This window comes from Oryza glaberrima, chromosome 2, assembly GCF_000147395.1.
Source record: "Oryza glaberrima chromosome 2, OglaRS2, whole genome shotgun sequence".
Classification (NCBI taxonomy): domain Eukaryota; kingdom Viridiplantae; phylum Streptophyta; class Magnoliopsida; order Poales; family Poaceae; genus Oryza; species Oryza glaberrima.
The window spans coordinates 5,993,932-6,012,513 of NC_068327.1; the positions used below are offsets into that span (position 1 = coordinate 5,993,932).

At 38.4% G+C, this 18,582-nt stretch overlaps 1 protein-coding gene across 1 annotated transcript; it reads right to left on the reverse strand.

Annotated features, from left to right (window-relative positions):
• Positions 1-14,064: 14,064 nt before the first annotated feature.
• Positions 14,065-18,072, reverse strand: LOC127761715 (probable LRR receptor-like serine/threonine-protein kinase At3g47570). The gene is made up of 3 exons (XM_052286044.1): positions 17,655-18,072; positions 15,045-17,438; positions 14,065-14,926 (listed from the first exon to the last, which is right to left on the reverse strand). The coding sequence occupies exons 1-3, from the start codon at positions 18,070-18,072 to the stop codon at positions 14,556-14,558; spliced, it is 3,183 nt and encodes a 1,060-aa protein (XP_052142004.1). The 3' UTR covers positions 14,065-14,555.
• Positions 18,073-18,582: the final 510 nt, after the last annotated feature.

Here is an 18,582-nt window from a genome sequence, read left to right on the forward strand (position 1 = left end):
TGCTGGATTGCTTTCTTAGACCTAATATTCCTGGAAATGTTACTTCGCTTAATGTGATCTTCTTGATACCCGACAATTAACGGTTTTAAACTGGAGAGTGGTACTACTTTGTAGTATTTCATAGATAACAAACTCTGCAATCTGCCTGATGCGCGTGGCCATTGACGAGTTGAAAAAAATGTCTGTATCAGCTGAGTTTGGTTGATGACTTTTTTAACTGAATAACTAGCATGCTGAAAAGGACTGAGTTGGACCTTAGGTCGATACATGCACCCCCACTAAAATAAATAGCCTCCTTTGTTGACTAGAATACTCTCCTTTCCACATTGTTTCTTTCTGACTTTGGCATTTCCTCCGTACCCATAAGGTATAGAGTCCACTATAAATATTGGCAATATTGGCGCCCTAATATTATAAGCAATGTAGGTTTGATGATCCATCGACCTGATGGATTTCATATACTCACTCCATCCCAAAATATAAGAATATATGATTGGATGATACATTTTCTATTTGTGTAGAATTCGATCCTAGATTCTTATATTTTGGGACAGAGAAAACTACACCATAAATAAAGATTATACTTATGTCTGCTTCGGCATGCAATAGTGCTTATTTGCTTAAAGTAGAATTAGAAAAGAGTACATCATACTAGCATACTGCCCATGCTTACAACGGGATTTTATTTAAAGAAAATTATAATTAACATGTTACTACCATCATTTCTACATATATAATCTCTTAATATTTATATATATATTTGTTACTGACATGTGTTTTATGTCCATCTGGCTCCATAATATCTTATTCTTTTCAAAAAAAAAAGTAAGAATTTAGTAGTAAGGGTGGTTGACATATGGGTCCTCTAACTCCATAATGTGTTTTTCCCTTTCCAAAAAAAAAAAGTAGGGAGTAGGTTTGAGAGGATTATTGTTGGCTCAACCCGAAATAGTGACATCCTAGAGGCCTTCCGAGCTCTCCCCTACCCTCTTTATGAGGTTTTGTGATTAGTGAGAAATGTTAAGGGTTGGGTTGAGAGATTTGAAGTTCGAGAGCACAAGACAACAAATCCCATCCTTGAGCACTCAAGGGCTCCACCTAACATTTGTGAAAAATTTGTTTCTCTTGGAGCTTAAACCTCCTAAATGGCTACAGGAAATTTGTGAAGGTAGCAGCTTCACCTCCACAAGGGAAGAAACAAGATAGTGAAAAGAGGAAAGCAATTTAAGAATACCCGATTTATTTGGGAGCTTCCTCAACAGGGACCTGGAATTCTTGGTGGAGAATCCGTCACAATGTAAGTCATCTTAGCATTTTCCATATTCATGATGCTAATTCATATTGATATTAATGAATCTAGACATATATATTTATCTAGATTCATTAACATCAATATGAATGTGAGAAATACTAGAATGACTTACATTATGAAACGGATGAAGTATTTGAATTCTTATGCATGTATTTGGGTGCAGGTGCTTCGTGGCTCTATGAAAGAACATCATGTGACACACTACACATTAGTTGCTTTGATCTAGAACTCAATTTGGGTTGAGATTTCCACCGTGTAGTTTTTTGTTAATTTGCAGAAATGCCTATTCACCCCTCCCTGTAGGCGATATCTCGATCCTTTCGTTCACTCGTTAGAGTTAAGCCTTCCTCATCACAGATCAATCAAAGAAAAAAAACATCACTATATCAAATAATTAAATCCATACTGGGATTTCAATCAAAGAAAAAAAAAACCATCACTATATCAAATAATTAGAACCACAGTGGGATTTGGTTGAAGGTATCGTTTAATTAAATGTTGCCGGCAGAACTATCCATTTTTTTTTCTTTTGAGGCTAAAATTATACTCTAAGAAGATTTTGTGGACCAAAATGTACTCCTTGAGTAGATAACATAAGGTACCACTATTATAAATTTGGTACCTCTTGATACATAGATACTATGAGATACCAAACTAAATTTTACTAAATTTTTTTACCTCATGGTACCTTCTTAACGACCGTAAAATTGCTCTTTTTTAATAAAGCTTGTAGCTGTTAGTTCTGTCTGAGAGGCTCCCTAGTTTCTCACTGTCAATTCGATGAACAATTGGCAGGGGCTCACTCTGGTCTGTCAATATACTTGGCATAATATTTTGCATATCATTCAGTTCAAGGTTTTTCACGAGTGAGCACTCCCTTACCCTCAAGATCTATGTGGCGAACAATTTGAAAATGTATTTATATAACATCTACCTATTTAATACTCCTATATGTCACTTTCAAAATGTCACTCTACAACTAGAGAGAGAGAGAGAGATCACAATCTGGATAGAAGCAGGAGCCTTCAATTGTTAAGGAGAGGAGCATGCTAGTTGTAAGTTGTTTTTTTTTTCCTTTCTTTTGGGAGGATATTTTTTAAGCACTCTCCCAGCAACTTCGACGGCCTCTTGTCGAAGTCCAAAACCTGTTTATTTGTAATTACTCCTAGTCTTAACGAAATTTGGTCGCCCCGCAAAAAAAAACAGAGAGGCAGTGTTTACAAGAGCAAGTTCCCAACACTCTTCTCTCGTTTTCCGTGCGCACGCTTTTCAAACTGCTAAACAGTGTATTTTTTTGTAAAAAGTTTCTATATGAAAGTTGTTAAAAAAATCATATTGATCCTTTTTTTAAAAAAAATAGCTAATACTTAATTAATCACGCGTTAATGGACAACTCCATTTTCCATGCGCACTGTGAAGGTTTCCATCCTCCCATAGCGAACACAGCCTTAAGATAAAAATTATAACTACAAGTTCAACGTATATTTTATGATATTATATTTTTATTACAATTATATATTCCACAAAAGGAAGAGTGTAGTGCACGATCGTCCCTAAATTTGTGCTGGTGTATCATCATTCATCTAGGCCTCTGAACTATCAGAATGCAATTTTAGATTTCTAAACTTGTTTTGGGTGTCATATGGGTCTAAACGGACTTTGACCCAATCTATGCGTTGACGTGGCATGCTAGTGTGGCGCCAACATGTTAGTAGGACCAATATGCCATTCACATAGTAAAAAAATAAAAGTCAAAAAAATATTTTCCTATCACTTGTACAATATATATAATAATGGCATTCAATCTGAACAAGAACACAACTCCACTTTACAAAATTAAATACTGAAGATACTAGCAATATAAGATCTGTACAAAATATATATTAAAAATAACAGAAACTAAAACAGTTTGGATAAAAGAACATTCTTGGGCAGAAATAAAAGTCTTCCATATAATGAGAAATGAAAAGTAATAATAGTGCCCGTGCAATATCCGGGTTGACAGCTAATATATATAATTATAGCAGGAACCATGATTTAAAACTGGATGAATGGTGTTATATATATATCTCCATGGCTCCATTGCCATACCTACAGTACTTCTCCATAAAGGGCCGGGTGTAAACTTTTTGTTCCTGGCTCTGCTCAAATTCCTAGCAACAAGGAGGGTTATGTCCTGAAACATAACTCCAAGTCAGATTAAATCATGCACGCCAAAGAAAATGATAGGAGTATATACATGCTTGTCAGTTTGATTATATATCTCGATGAATCAAATGCACAGATCATTAATAGATCCAGCTATATGGATTGATCCTGCTACGCCTACGCAGCTTACCCGGATCCCAGCTCTGATGTACTGGTACTGGTACTAGGATTCGACGAGACCGTGTTGATTTGGTTGGAGCTAAGAGAAGATGATGGCCTTCATCTTCATGGGTTTCTCCGAGCGCACACGGCAGAAATAATGTCATCTGCAGCAAGAGGGACGTCACTAGGATTACCTGCAACCCAACAACGCCAAGGCGAGCAGCCATCGAATTCACTGGCCTCTCTTTGCTGCTGCACAAAACCTCAATCAGGCTCTGATGTCTGATCTTCCACCTAATTATATTAATTGGTGTTGTACAAATTACAAATGCAGAGCTAAGCATACACCGGCCGGCTTGCATATATGTTATCGGTATAAATAGAAGGCATCTATACTCGTCTGAATTTTCCGCAATGTTACTTTCGTTGATTTCTATTTGAGTCTAAGCAAGCAGTTAAAACTGGAGATCGATTATACGATGACCACACATGGACTAGAATGCAAGAAAAAAGACGGAATATATACAGTGTATGGGCGTGTCAACAACGAGACCATTCTCTATATGGTCATAACCTACCTCAATCTCATATCTATTTGCTACAAGTATACTCAAAAACAGGGGGCCGGAGGGGGCCAACACCCCCCTATCCAATTCCCCTCCCTGCTGTACTAACTAGAGCATTAGTATGTTAATTAGTCCATTATCAATAAACATGATATAGAAAATTAATTAATAAGAAAGAGACGGAACGACAACGCAGATCAACTCCTCGTCTTGATTGTTTTGGCTTCACACGTCTCTCCGTCCCGGGAATCCTAACGCGCGGGTGATCGCCCCCGCGCTACCTTGGTGATCACCCCACGCCTTCCCCTATGCTCCTCTCTCTTCTCCCCTTCCTCCTCCCCTTCTTCTCTTCCTATTACAGTAAACTACAAAAAAAATTTAAAAAAACAAAAAGTTAGAAAAAATTATGTATAAAAAATTTGAATTCAAATTCAAATTTGAATCGGGTATGTAAACTTTTGACTTATAAACTTTGGGTCTATAAACTTTAGGTGTATAAACTTTAAATGTATAGAAATACTATATATAGAAAATATTTGAATTTAAATTCAAATTTGAATCGGATATAATTCAAATTCAAATTTGAATCGGGTATATAAACTTTAGTTCTATAAACTTTAGGTCTACAAACTTTAGGTGTATAAACTTTAGATATATAGAAATATTATATATGAAAAATATTTGAATTCAAATTCAAATTTGAATCGGATATAATTCAAATTCAAATTTGAATCGGATATATAAACTTTAGGTCTGTAAACTTTAGGTCTATGAACTTTAGGTGTATAAACTTTAGATGTATAGAAATACTATATATGAAAAATATTTGAGTTCAAATTCAAATTTGAATCGGATATATAAACTCTTGACTTATAAACTTTTGGTCTCTAAACTTTAGATGTATAAACTTGAGGTGTATAAACTTTAGGTGTATAAATTTACTAAAATAGGAAAGTAATACGATGTCAAAAAAGGAAACTAGGTGGAGGGAGGGAGGGATGGGGAGGGGGGCGAATTGATCGCTGCCCCCGTCCACACGCGAGCAATAGCCCATTAGGGGCCCCCCTCTCCGTCCTCCCATTGCGTCTTGCTGTCGAGTATGGTGTCTCAAGTCTCAAACTGTCAAATCCAATGATACAACTAAAGAGCTAAATTCAAGCTTTTGTATAGCAGAACACATGATGTCTTATTTTATCGTTAGCGTTGCTTACTCTAACTTATGACTTTCGTCCCGCCCACACCCCCCTAGCCATAAATCCTGGCTTCGCCCCTGCTCAAAAGTGCATGTAATTTTTTCTTCTTATGAAATTTTCTCTTATATTACTCATCCGATTTACGATCCGATTACGCATTATGTTCATAACAATTAAATCTTTATAACAAGATCTCACGTGACTATATTTTTATGAAAAAATACAAATTACTTTTATAATATATCTAAATTACTTTTAGATTTCATTAAATTACTTCTTAGTCATAAAAGTAATTTAATAAAGCCTGAAAGTAATTTACCTATATTATAGAAGTAACTTAAAACAAAAGTGAAGTAACTTGTTACGGCATTAAAAGAAATATGTACATTCATGTTGTGAGTTGTTTATTTTATAATCATTTTTAGTCAATGACATAATTTGTGCTGATTAAATTTAATTTCTATATATACTCATGTTTTTACCTCCATAACGGATTTACTTTTAATGTCGTGATAAATTTACTTTCTTTTTTTTAAGTTACTTCAATAATATATGTAAATTACTTTTAGGCTTTATTGAATTTACTTTTACGGGTCTAAGAAGTAGTTTAGTGAAATCTAAAAGTAGTTTAGATATATTATAAAAGTAATTTATAATTTTTCATCAAAATATAATCATGTGAGATCTTGTTACAAAGATTCAATTCTTACGAACACAACGGTGTAATCGAATCGTAGATCGGATGATTAGTTTAAGAGAAAAAAATTTTTGAAACCGGCGTAGCGTAGAGCATCACATGGCTTCCGATTTGGATTCCTCTGGATGATGTCACGTGCGTAAATCGCCAGGCCATGTACGGACACACCAGCACTTGTGGGATCAGATGGCCGATGAACGTGTCACGCGATAGGGCAAAACATGAGACTTTTCCTCGATCGAGTCTTTTAAATGGTACACTCCGGACGGGGTAAATATACCAACATCGGCCGATGAAATCTATCAAAAACTGTGGAAAGTAAAGGACGAAGTTTGGTGGCAGGTATTGGAGTAGTGAGATTGTATATATGCATGACCAATATAGTTAGGCGAAGTGGGAATAGCTCAACTGGTTAGGTTATTTATGGTGGAATCCGTCCATCTAAGTTTAAGTTTTTCTAGACTTAACATGGGTTTTCCTTTTTATTTATGGCTAATTATTTTTTTAAGATAAACAACATACCCCTCGACAACGGGGATTGCTAGTTGGCGCGCGCGCACCAGCTGCTCCCGGGCCTCCCGTCCCATCAGCCATTTTTTCTTTTTTTTCGCGATTTGTTTTTTTTCTTTTTCTTTTGCGTTTTCTTTACGGTTTTTTTCGTTTTTTCTGATTACTTTTTTTAATCTTTAGCACACTTATTTTTTTCAAAATGTTTTGAGTTGAAAGTTTTTAAATTTTAACTTGAAAATTTTTTAATCTGATTTGAAAGTATTCAAATCTTGAGTTGAAAGTTTTCGAATTTGAGTGGAAAGTTTTTGAATCCCGAGTCGAAAATTTTCGAATCTGAGTCGAAAGTTTTTGAATTTGAGTGGAAAGTTTTCGAATCCGAGTCGAAAGGTTTTGAATCGGAGTCGAAAGTTTTCATATCTCAAGTTGAAAGTTTTTAAATCTGAGTCGAAAGTTTTCATATTTTTTCAAATCTTAACTTAAAAATTTTCAAATCTGTACTTGAAAGTTTTCAAATCTCGAGTTGAAAGTTTTCAAATCTGGGTTAAAAGTTTTCAAAATTTGTTTTACACATTTAAATTTCGAGTTGAAAATTTTCAAACTGAGTTTTGAAATTTTTAAAATTTGACTACAAAAGTTTTCAAATCTAACTTGAAAGTTTCAATCGGTTAGTAGAAAAAATCTTCCGGAAAAAAAGGAAATCATATCTTAATTATCGTCATTATCTACTAATCACTTAGTTAATTAGGCTAAATTATCGGAAACGCTCGCCGCCAACGCGTACGCGCGCGTTAGCTTTTCCGCGACAACGAGTTGCCTGTAGTGATTAGCTTAGAATCCACGAGGAAGAATAAGCGAAACAGCCGTATTAGGTATAACGGCCAACAGTAACAGGAAAGTGTACGGAAATTCTACGGGATGATCTAGTTTCATGGATTTATCCTCTAAATTTCTCAATTGGGGCTAGTCTTCCGTCAAAATCTTCTTCAAATATATCATGTTGAATATTAAAGTTATTTTAGGCAATGGAATAAATCCTAACCTTGGCTAAGCTACAGCCACAGTTGAATATTCAGCTGGATCACGATTGGTGGAATTCTTCTTGGTTGCCTCTTTTGGTCGATCACGTTTTTGTCTCAATGAAGATTATGCTGGTAAAATGCCCCAAGCTTGTTTGGGGGCACCAAGTTCGGCATTGAAAGTGGTCTCACTCGCCCTTTCGGTTTTCAAGTTATCGGTTTCATGCAAATTGGTTGGTTTTCATTTTTTTTTTTACCTCAAAAGTTGCTGCTGTAAAGATTTTCTTGTTTACTTCCCTCTGGAGCAACGGTGGGCCAAATTTTCAGAAGGAATTTTGCTCAATGGTAAGACGAATGTGCAAAAGAATGGACCTACCATACCTTGAAAGAAAAAAAACTCTCTTATGCTGATGTTCTTCGCAAGTCCTCTCTCTTGAGCCAATCAAGAGCCAATTACTAACCTGATTAGGTGGAGGGCACTTGTGGAGAAGTAGTTTTTACTCTCGGTTCGTAACCCCCTTTAGTCCTGGTTTTTCAACCGGGGCTACGAATCCGGGACTAAAAATAGCGTTCTTTAGTCCCGGGTGAAATAACCGGGAGTAAAAATCTATTTTTAGTCCCAGTTGGTGTTACCAACCCCAAAATCCCAAATCAATAATCACCTCCAGATCCTCAAATACATCACAAAATCTTCAAAAAAATTACATCACAACTTCTGCAAAATTCATCACAAATATATCACATATTTACATCACACACAAATCAAATACATGTCAGATCCTGATAATAAATTCTCAAAAAAAAAACAAGCAAATCTGCGCCTCACCAACCGCCCGGTGGTGGCCGGGCGGGCCGCCACCTTCCGCCTTACGCCGGCCGCCCGACCGCCGCCGCGCGAGGCCGGCGCCGCCGCCTGCAGATCGAGGAGGAGTTGGGGGAGGAGAAGGAGAGGATCCTCCATGCGTAAGATGGCGAGGAGAAGGGGATCGAAGGAGAGGAGAAGGGGGAGGAGAAGAAGAGATAGGGTGTGAGGAGAGGAGGAGTGGAGGAGATAGAACCGGGAGGGAGGAGGAGATATGTATCTTGATCCGATTCACGCGCACGCCTCGATCTCTCCGCGCATGCCGATCTTTTTTCCTTGTTGGTATCTTTAGTCCCAGTTGGACTAAAGATATTAGAGGGGTCTGACATCACCTACCGGTTTTTGAACCGGGACTAAAAATGATCTACCAACCGGGACTAAAGATCAAAAGGTAGCTCAAACCTTTTCAACCCAGTTTTTATTGCAACCGGGACTATTATGGAATTTGGTCGACCGAATAAAGATGGTTTCTCCACCAATGGGGAGTAGGCCCACTGACATGTGGGTCTCACTATTTTTTAATCTTATTGTTTGACTGACACATATGCCTACATTTGGGGTTGCAGTGACCTAAGCAGTACCCCAAGGTCCTGAGTTTAAATCTCTATAGCAGTGAATTTCAGATTAGGTTGTTTGTAGGGCTAAGTTCCTAATTTAAACGGATGTAGAGTTCGCTGGTACTATCGAACTCGTTCAAGGATGAAAAACGCATATATAATCATTTTTTCCCACAATGAATCATTCTATGATCTTCCAAAAATGCGCATTTGCTTTTCATCTAAGCGAACCGATACCTCAAGGTCAAGTTGGTTAAACAAAGTGAATTATTAAGGATAAACGAAAAGTAATTTGTGAATAAAACTTTTATATACGTGTTCTTAGATATCTAAAAGTAAATGCTGCAAAATAAACTTCGATGAAAAAACCCTAAAATCAGCTTCAAATTTAAAGTTGAAAATTTAAATTTTAGCTGATAAGTATAAGTATAAGTGAAAAGATGAGGCCCAACAACAAAGAGATAGAAAATGATCACTAAAGATAATGGCTTTTGGAACCGACCTATATCTCTAGCTATCGACCTTTGGGACTGGCCGTGATACTATTGGTGAGAAAATACTCCCTCCGTCCCATAGTATAAGAGATTTTGATTTTTTCTTGCACTGTTTAACCATTCGTCTTATTCAAAAAAATTTGGAATTATTATTTATTTTATTTGTGACTTACTTTATTATCCAAAGTACTTTAAGCACAACTTTTTATTTTTTTATATTTGCACAAATTTTTTTCGACACTGAATGAGAGAACTTCTTTCGACACTGAATCACTGATAGCATGTGCTTTATTTACAATATAGTACAATAATGCCAAATTACAATCTCGAAAAAATAAAATAAATAAATATTCTATAAAGTTACATTATAAAAGGGATAACAATGTACAATTAAAGGATGATGAAGAAAGTGGGTGTAATATACATTGATAACGATAATATGAATTGATGCTATAAATTTTAAGTAGATCTAGTCGCGCATGCAAATGCCGGTCATCCCTGCTAGTTTATTTGTAAGACAATAAGGAAATAGCTATGTCAAATTATGCCTACACAAGGATTAAAAACCGTGGCCAATGGAGTTGTTTGTCCCCATGACTCCATTACCACACCTACAATACCTCTCTGAAAGAAGTGCAAACTTTGTGCTTGGCTCTGCTCAAATCCTAGCAACAAGGAGGGTTGTGTATCGGGCCTGAAAAATAACTCCAAGTCAGATTAAATTCCTTCAAAAAAAAGTCAGATTAAATCGTGGACGCAAGAAAGAATGATACGAGAGTATATATGCTGATCAGTTTAATTAGCGTAGCTTCTCTAGTAGTCTAGCTAGTTCCTGGTAATAAGTAATAACACATTAACACTTATCTCGACGAATAAAATGCTCATATATATCAGAATATATAGATCCATTTACTACACAAACAATAAGCTCTGGATCATGTTATAACTTGGGGTACTTTTATTATCTTTGAAAAGATACCGAGATCGAGAGATATCATATTTTCTAATATAAAACTTACTACATCTACGTACTAGATATCTCGAGTTAAAATCTGTATACCTTCATGTTTTTTTTTTAAAGGACTATAAAATTAATTTCTCTTACGACTTACGGACTTACCCCAGTGAGGATTACCACCACCCGAGCCGATACGATTATATAGGATTCGACGAGACCGTGTCGATTTGGTTGGAGCTAAGAGGAGATGGCCTGCATGCTTCTCCCTGCCCATGATCAGTAGCTCGGCAGAATTGCCTCCAGTGGCGAGCGTACATGGCAGAAATGGCATAATCTGCAGTAGTAAGAGGGACATCACTAGAACTGCCTGCAACCTGATGCGAAGCCTAGCAGCTCCCATCGAATACATCACAAAGGATTCTCTTTTTGCTCCTGCGGCAGAAACTAGGCTCAAATATATACTATCTCCTCTCAAACAATGCCAATGCTGTTGATTTTCAATTCGAGTCTAAATGGGAGAATTGACTAGGCTGTTGAAATTGGTGATCTATATTGAACGATGACCACTGACCACACTTGGACTAGCGCAGCAGGTGGTCGAGATGGAATGTATGGTTGGTAAGTAGGAGACTTTTCCTAGCTAGTCTATGAAATGCAAAGCAGTGTCAAAGTTTGGTGGCAAGTGCTGGAATTGTTAGATTATGGAAATCTGCTTATGGCATTGTAGAGGTAGGCTGTGTTTAGTTCACGTCAAAAATAAAAGTTTGGTTGAAATTGAAACGATGCGACGGAAAAGTTGAAAATTTATGTGTGTAGGAAAGTTTTGATGTGATGGAAAAGTTGAAAGTTTGAAAAAAAAAACTTTAAAACTAAACACGGCAGTAGGTACAAACAAGAACACAAATGGACACAACAACGCACTGTACACTAATTAGTTATAACCAGCTATCATTTCAATATGTATGCTTTTTTCCACGTGGGAGTACGAAAGCGTGTAAAAAAGGAAAATATTCGTAACACCTAAACTTCAAATAAAATTTTCTCTTAAATTACTTATCCAATCTATAATCCAATTAAATTATTGTGTTCACTGCATTTAAATCTTTCTAACAAAATCTTACATAATTACATTATGATAAAAGAAATATATATATATATATGTGTGTGTTATAAATTGCTTTATTATATGTGAAATTTACTTTTTTTTCATATATGTAAATTACTTTTAGATTTGATTAAATTACTTCTTACATATTTATAATGTTATGAATATGTTATTTCATTGTTGTTTTTAGATAGTTCAATAGTTTGCGTTGATTCAGTTTAATTTGTAGAAGACTCATGTTCTTATCTCCACAACTGATTTACTTTTAATTCCGCGCTAAATTTGTCAGGGTTATGGATACCACATACCTAATAGTAATCGACTACATCTCGGCAGGACCCACCACATACCATGTCTTATGTGCAAACTGACTTCAGATATAGAGGGAGTTCCGGATAAGGAAAGACAACCAGAGTTCTACATGGAAACGACAAGGACTACTCGGATTGTATCCATATTGGTTTCCCTAGTTATACTTGGACAAGGGGACACTTATGGGTATAAATACAAGGCCACCTAGGAGGAGAGGAGGGGACCACCTCAATCAACACCTACAACAATCTACGGAACAACAGAAGCCACAACGTACAAGCCAACATCCATCAAGACAAGACGCTGGATATCGACTTCAGGGGTAAGCACGGCTAGTCCCCTACGGTGTCTCCAGATACTGTCAGCAGAGACGAAAGCGCTATCTCTGATCTCGTCGGGCACGAACTCGAGGAGGAAGACTACCCTGTTGTCGCCTACAAGTCAGAACTTCAGACCGCCATGTCGACAACAGTTAGATAGGCTTCCCATATATTGTACTGGTGTGATTATGGTGAATAAGAGCAATACCGGCTTCGGCCAACAGGATGTAGGGTTATTACCTGACAATTCAGGGGCCCGAACCTGTATAAAAATCCTCGTCTCTGTCTCTTTTACCTCAGTCTCGCGTATATCCGAGCACCGATGATCCTCATACCATGCAAATACCAGAATTGCGACATCAAACGTCGACAAAATTACTTTTTTATAATTTGTGTAAAATACTTTTTTTGGCTTTACTGAATTAACTTATATATATATATATATGATAAAATTAATTTACAACATATATATTTCTTTCAGCTAGATATAATCATACGAGATGTTGTTAATAAAGATTTAATTGTAACGAATACTGTGGTGGTAATCATATGCTAAAAATAATACTCAGCTTAAAATAGTATATAGGTTATTAACTGAGAGAAAATAGACCGTGCACCAGTCCAGTCCAAACGGTGCCTATCACTGCACCATGTCCGAACATTAATCCCATCCAACTTCCGACGGGGATGATCCATCTATACCGATAGGCAGTTGATCGGTATAACTTTTTAACCAACGGATGGTCGTCAACCCCAAATTTTATGGACCGATTTTTGGTCGATAATTATGTAATTTTTTACTGATGGTCAATCGGTCGGTAATAATAAACTTTGGTGGCTTACGATCGGTCGGCAAAAACTTTCCGATACCAGCTTGGTAATTGTATTTTTTATGGAAAACCAGCTTAGTAATTGTGGTTGGTCGGGAAAAATACGTCGGTCAGAAAAATGATATCGATTGGTAAATATATGCTATTAGGATAAGATGGTCGGCCATAAAAAATATGTTAGATGGGAAATTTCTTTGCCACCTAGACTTGTTCCGACCATTGAAGTTGGTCGGCAAAGTCGATCGATTGTTTGTTGGGGATCTTGTTTCATCCCCTTCTCTCTCGTGTTCATCTTCTCTCCTTCATCCCTTAAGCTATCATTGCAATATGTACTATCTGCCTATATACAAATAAAATTAATTTGGGGATTGAGGTATTTTTCTTTGACAGGAACATTGGATTTTATTTTAGAGAGAATTACAGTTTAGACCATCTTTTATTGTCAAAATTTTACATTAGACCTTTCTTAAACTAATCTTTCCATTTTGAATCGGGTAACTTTATCATTTTTTCGGTTTGGACTATCCTCAACAACTTCTTCATCACCCAACAACAACCTCACTCAAATTAGTTTGGGTACACCGATGAACTTCCTTGTCTATATGCAAGTCATATCTTCACTAGAATGAAGGGTACATATGAATAGTAAAGAGGGTTGGGTGATCCAAACCAAAAAAAAAATGACATAGTTATCCGGTATAAAGTGAAAAGATTAGTTTAAAGACGATGTAAATTAAAACTTTAACAATAAAATGTGACCTAAACTGCAATTTTACTAAAAGAAACTCAATTCGGGACAAAATACATCTACGAGGAGAGCCCATGAGCCCAACATCAACCAGGCCCAGCCAATCTTGTTGTCCCACCACCCCCTTTTCTCTCTCCGACGGCGTCGACCATGGCCACGCCGAGTCTGTCGCGCCGCCGCCGCCGCCGAGGACGCCATGGGCGATGGCGACGCCGAGTCGGCCGGCGCAGGACGATGGAGGTTTCCCCGCGCGGCGTCGTATTCCGAGGTCAGCGCGCTACTGTTTCCTATGCCTTTGCGTATGCTTGTGAGTTCAGTTTCGTGTACGGCCTCCGAACGCGCGTGGCGTGTTTGTGGAAATGCCTCTAAAAAGTAGCAAGCAGTACACGCGCGCGAAGGCACGCACAGCACAGGTGTGGCCGTTTTGCTCTATGCGTATCCTTACGCCTGAATGTTGTGAGTTGTGCTGCTGACTAACCACCGTGGAATTGTTAGTTTGTAAGTTATTAGCCATATTTGGTTGTGCTGCCAGCCTGCTCTGTGCTGTTTGCTGACCATTGCATTTGCTGCTGCCCCAAACAAATTTTAGGACCAAGAGGTTAATTCTGTGTGGACTTCATTATGGTAATAGAAGTAGCTGTACATAGTAGTTGCAATGCAAAACATCTTTGCACTAATCTCAGGAAGCAAAAATAAGAAGGAAGGCAAACTTAGCTAGGTTTATTTTGTGGAGTGCCAAATGTACTGCCTAGGTCTAATTATTACTCACACTATTTTTCCTCCACTGGAAAGATCAAGAAATTCTTGCTTGATGGAGTGTATTTCAGTGGAAACCTGCGCCATACCTAACCGGTCTTTCGGTGATGCCATCGAGCACATGAGGGCCAACTTAACCAGTGGGAGGACACAACTTTGCATCATTTCGGAGTTTCCACCATCCAAATCATTGTGTAGCATATTGGGGTCTAAAATCTTGGTTACTCTGTGGGGAAATGCGGTATCAACAAGTTCATGGAGGCTCCTACCATCTTTGAATTTTTCATCAGTTGGACGCTTTCCAGTTAATATCTCTAACAAAAGCACTCCATAGCTATAGACATCACCCCTCGTGGATATTTGCGCACCCATTCCATACTCTGCATTTTCATTTGAAAACATAACAAAGGTGAATGGAGAAAAATATGATTCACAAAGTTAATAAAATGATTGAAGCATACAAGTAAAGAATAAGTATAGGTTTCCAATTTCTCTCACCCGGTGCAATATATCCAATGGATCCTTTTAGGTCAGCCAAACTTGTAGAGTTACCAGGTGCTGCTGTTGAATTAGCACACATAAATCTTGCCAACCCAAAGTCACTGACATATGCAGTCATTTCAAGATCCAAAAGAACATTGCTTGGCTTCATGTCACAATGTATTAGTGGGGATACACACTGGTTGTGAAGATAATCTAAAGCGTATGCGATGTCCAGGGCTACGTTAATCCTTTCACCCAAAGTTAGGAATCTTTGCTTACCATGCCCATGGTCCTCTGGATGTAGCCACATTTCTAGACTCCCATTAGGCATATACTGAAAGACAAGTGCTTTAAAATCATAGCCATTTGGATCAACTGTAGAGCATAATGTAATGATTTTGACAAGATTTCGATGGCGAATATATCTTAATGCCTCACACTCCGCATTGAAGCTTGTGGGTGCTCCGTACTTGTTGAGATTGAAAACCTTAATAGCAACTGGATTGTCCTCAAATGTCAGAAGGCCCTTGTAAACAGCCCCAAAGGATCCCAAACCAACCAAATTTGTGGCAGAGAACCCATCTGTTGCTTTGGCAATATCTTCATATGATATTTTCCTTAAGTTCACACTGGAGTGCTGCTGGTTTGGTTCTTCTTTTCTTCTCTTCATGAGAACAATAGTTAAACATAACAATGAAATTACAACAGCAGACACTACGATTGGAATTACTATTTTCAAAACAGTAGACTTGCTTTTAATTTGTGATCCTGATTCAGGGCAAAGGGGCAGGCTGTACCCTGGAGCATTCGCACACAACCTGTAGTTTCCGTCCAAGATAACCCTGCTAGTATTACCAAATACACCATTTGATGGTATTGTCCCTTCAAAGTCATTGAATGAAAGGTTGAGTTTCTGCAAAGAACTAAAAAGTGTGAGGAACTCTGGAACTTTTCCTGACAATCTGTTACGAGAGAGATCCAACTCCTTGATGCTTTTTAAGTTCATGAAAGATTGTGGAATGCTTCCAGTAAGAAGGTTCCCTTCCATGTGAAGATATTCCAAAAGCACACATTTCCCTAGAGTAGACGGTATATCGCCGGTCAAGCGATTGTTTGCAATACTGATGCTTCCAAGGTTTATGAGGTTGCCAATTTCTGGCAGTATGGGCCCAGTAAACAGATTATGTGACAAATCCAAATTTTGTGACAGTGAAGAAATTTTAAAGACCTCACTTGGCATGCTTCCACTGAATGAATTGTGAGAGAGGTTAAGCTTCTCTAATTGTCTCCACTGCCCTATATTTGCAGGTATACTCCCGTTGAGGTTGTTTCTATCTAGATAAAACTCGTTTAGTTGGGAAAGGTTACCAATGGAATCTGGAATACGGCCAGAGAGGTTGTTTTTTGCAAAGCTTAGAACCAGTAAATTTGTAAGATTTCCAATGGTTTGTGGGATCCTCCCACTAAACATATTGTCATCCATATACAGAATAGTGAGACTCTTAAGGTTACCAATCTCTGCGGGAATTGTCCCAGAAAGTTTGTTTTGCTTGAGCCACAACCAGTCGAGCTGTGGGGCAAGATTACCAACCGAGCTAGGCAAACTTCCTTTGAGACTGTTCCCATCCAAGAGTAATTTTTTCAGTTGGGTGCAGTTTGCAAGGGATGAGAGGAAGCTCCAGTCACCTGCTTCGAGATGGTTGTACGCCAGATCAAGATATCTCAAGTTTGGCAATAACCCAAAGGATGGCACTACCCCGGTGAGCCCAGTAGCAACAAGATAAATCATTTCTAGTTTGGTCATATTGGCAAGAGAAGCTGGGATCGGCCCGTTTAACTGTATTGTTGATAGGATCAAGCTTTGAAGGTTAGGAAGCCTGTTGCCTATATCTTGTGGTAGTCGGCCGATGAGTGAGTTATTGGCCATTTCAAGATATCTCAAAGATGACATGTTGAAAATAGACTCTGGCACAGGACCAGACAACTTGTTGTATGTGAGAATTAGCCTCTCTAAGGCTGGGATTTTACTTAGGCTCTCAGGGATGCTACCCACCAAGTTATTAGCTGCTAGAGAAAGACGAACAAGGGAAGAAAGGTTGCCCAGTGTGGGCGGTATCCCTCCTGTGAGTTTATTCTGTGTTAGACTAAGGAATTGAATAGGTGCAGCAATTGCTGTAACAGGTGGTATAGAACCAGCTAAATTGTTACGGTTGAGGTAAATGGTTGTCAATGTGGAGCTGTTGAAGAGGGCTGGTGGGATCTCCCCTGTAAGACTATTTTGCATGAGCCTAAGCACTTGAAGGGATGAGCTATTTGCCAAGAACTCCGGGATTCCTCCTGTGAGCTGATTGCCTCCAAGATCAACATATACAAAAGACGGGCTACTGCCCAACAATGGTGGTATCTCACCTGTGAGGGCGTTGTTGGAGAGATCCAAAGTTTTCAGCTCACGAAGCGTCCCAAATCCGGTGGGTATACTGCCTTCAAGCTTGTTGTTGTATAGTATAACTTGCTGGAGGTGAGTGCATTGGGTTAAGCTTGGTGGTATCTCACCTTGGAGGGAGTTGTTCCATAAGCCGAGTACCTGGAGATTGCTGCATGAGGACAGCTCATCTGGAATACGGCCTACAAGAGAGTTGATGCTCAGGTTCAGGTAGCTGATTTGTCCCAAGCGCCCCAGCTCACTTGGAATTTTTCCAAGGAACGCGTTGCTTGATAAGTCGAGGCTTGCGATGGAGCTCAGATTGCCCATGCAAGGTGGTATTGAACCACCGAGGCCTTTGGAGCTGACGTTGAGTGCCATGACTCGGAGTTGGGTCTGTGTGTTGTTGCATGAAACACCCTGCCAATTGCAGAAGTTCTGGGATGTATTGGTCCATGAGCTTAAGGCTCCATTAGGATCAGAGATTTGAGACTTGAAGCAGAGCAGGGCTTCTCTATCAGTATCAGTATCATCACTGATCGCTAATGGCAGGGAGCATGAGATGATGAAGATAGCCAAGAGTGGAATGAGTTTTGGGCAGGGAGCAAACAAGCGGATCATCTTGCTGTTGGTGCTGTGGCTTGCTTTTGCTTATGGCATTTTTATTGCAGGTAGGCACACACTTGTCTTATACTTGTAAATTCCAATGAGGTAGGCCTATTGCTTCTAGCTCCACAACGAAAACTGTGTTCTGAAATGTATAAATTAGCTGCTGTATTGTTTCTTATGTCATAACTTTGAGTTGACTTCATTTTCTCAGGTCGATCACATATTATGTGCTCGACTACTTTAAACTGTCTAATATTGCTGGAAAGCCTAATGTGATGTCCTGCATGCGTTGTTGACTGAAGGATTACATTATATATAGTTATATATGATTTTAGATGGGAGAGTGGTGCCTAAGTTGGATTTCAAAGATGGCCAACAGTGAATATCTGATGCGTGTGATCATTTGGCACTGTGTTGACTGTTGATATATGATAGTGCCAGCTGAGTTTTGTGGTGAAAATTGACTTAAAAATTTGCATGCTGAAAAGTACTAAGACAACTAAGCTGATAAATGAGTTGGAC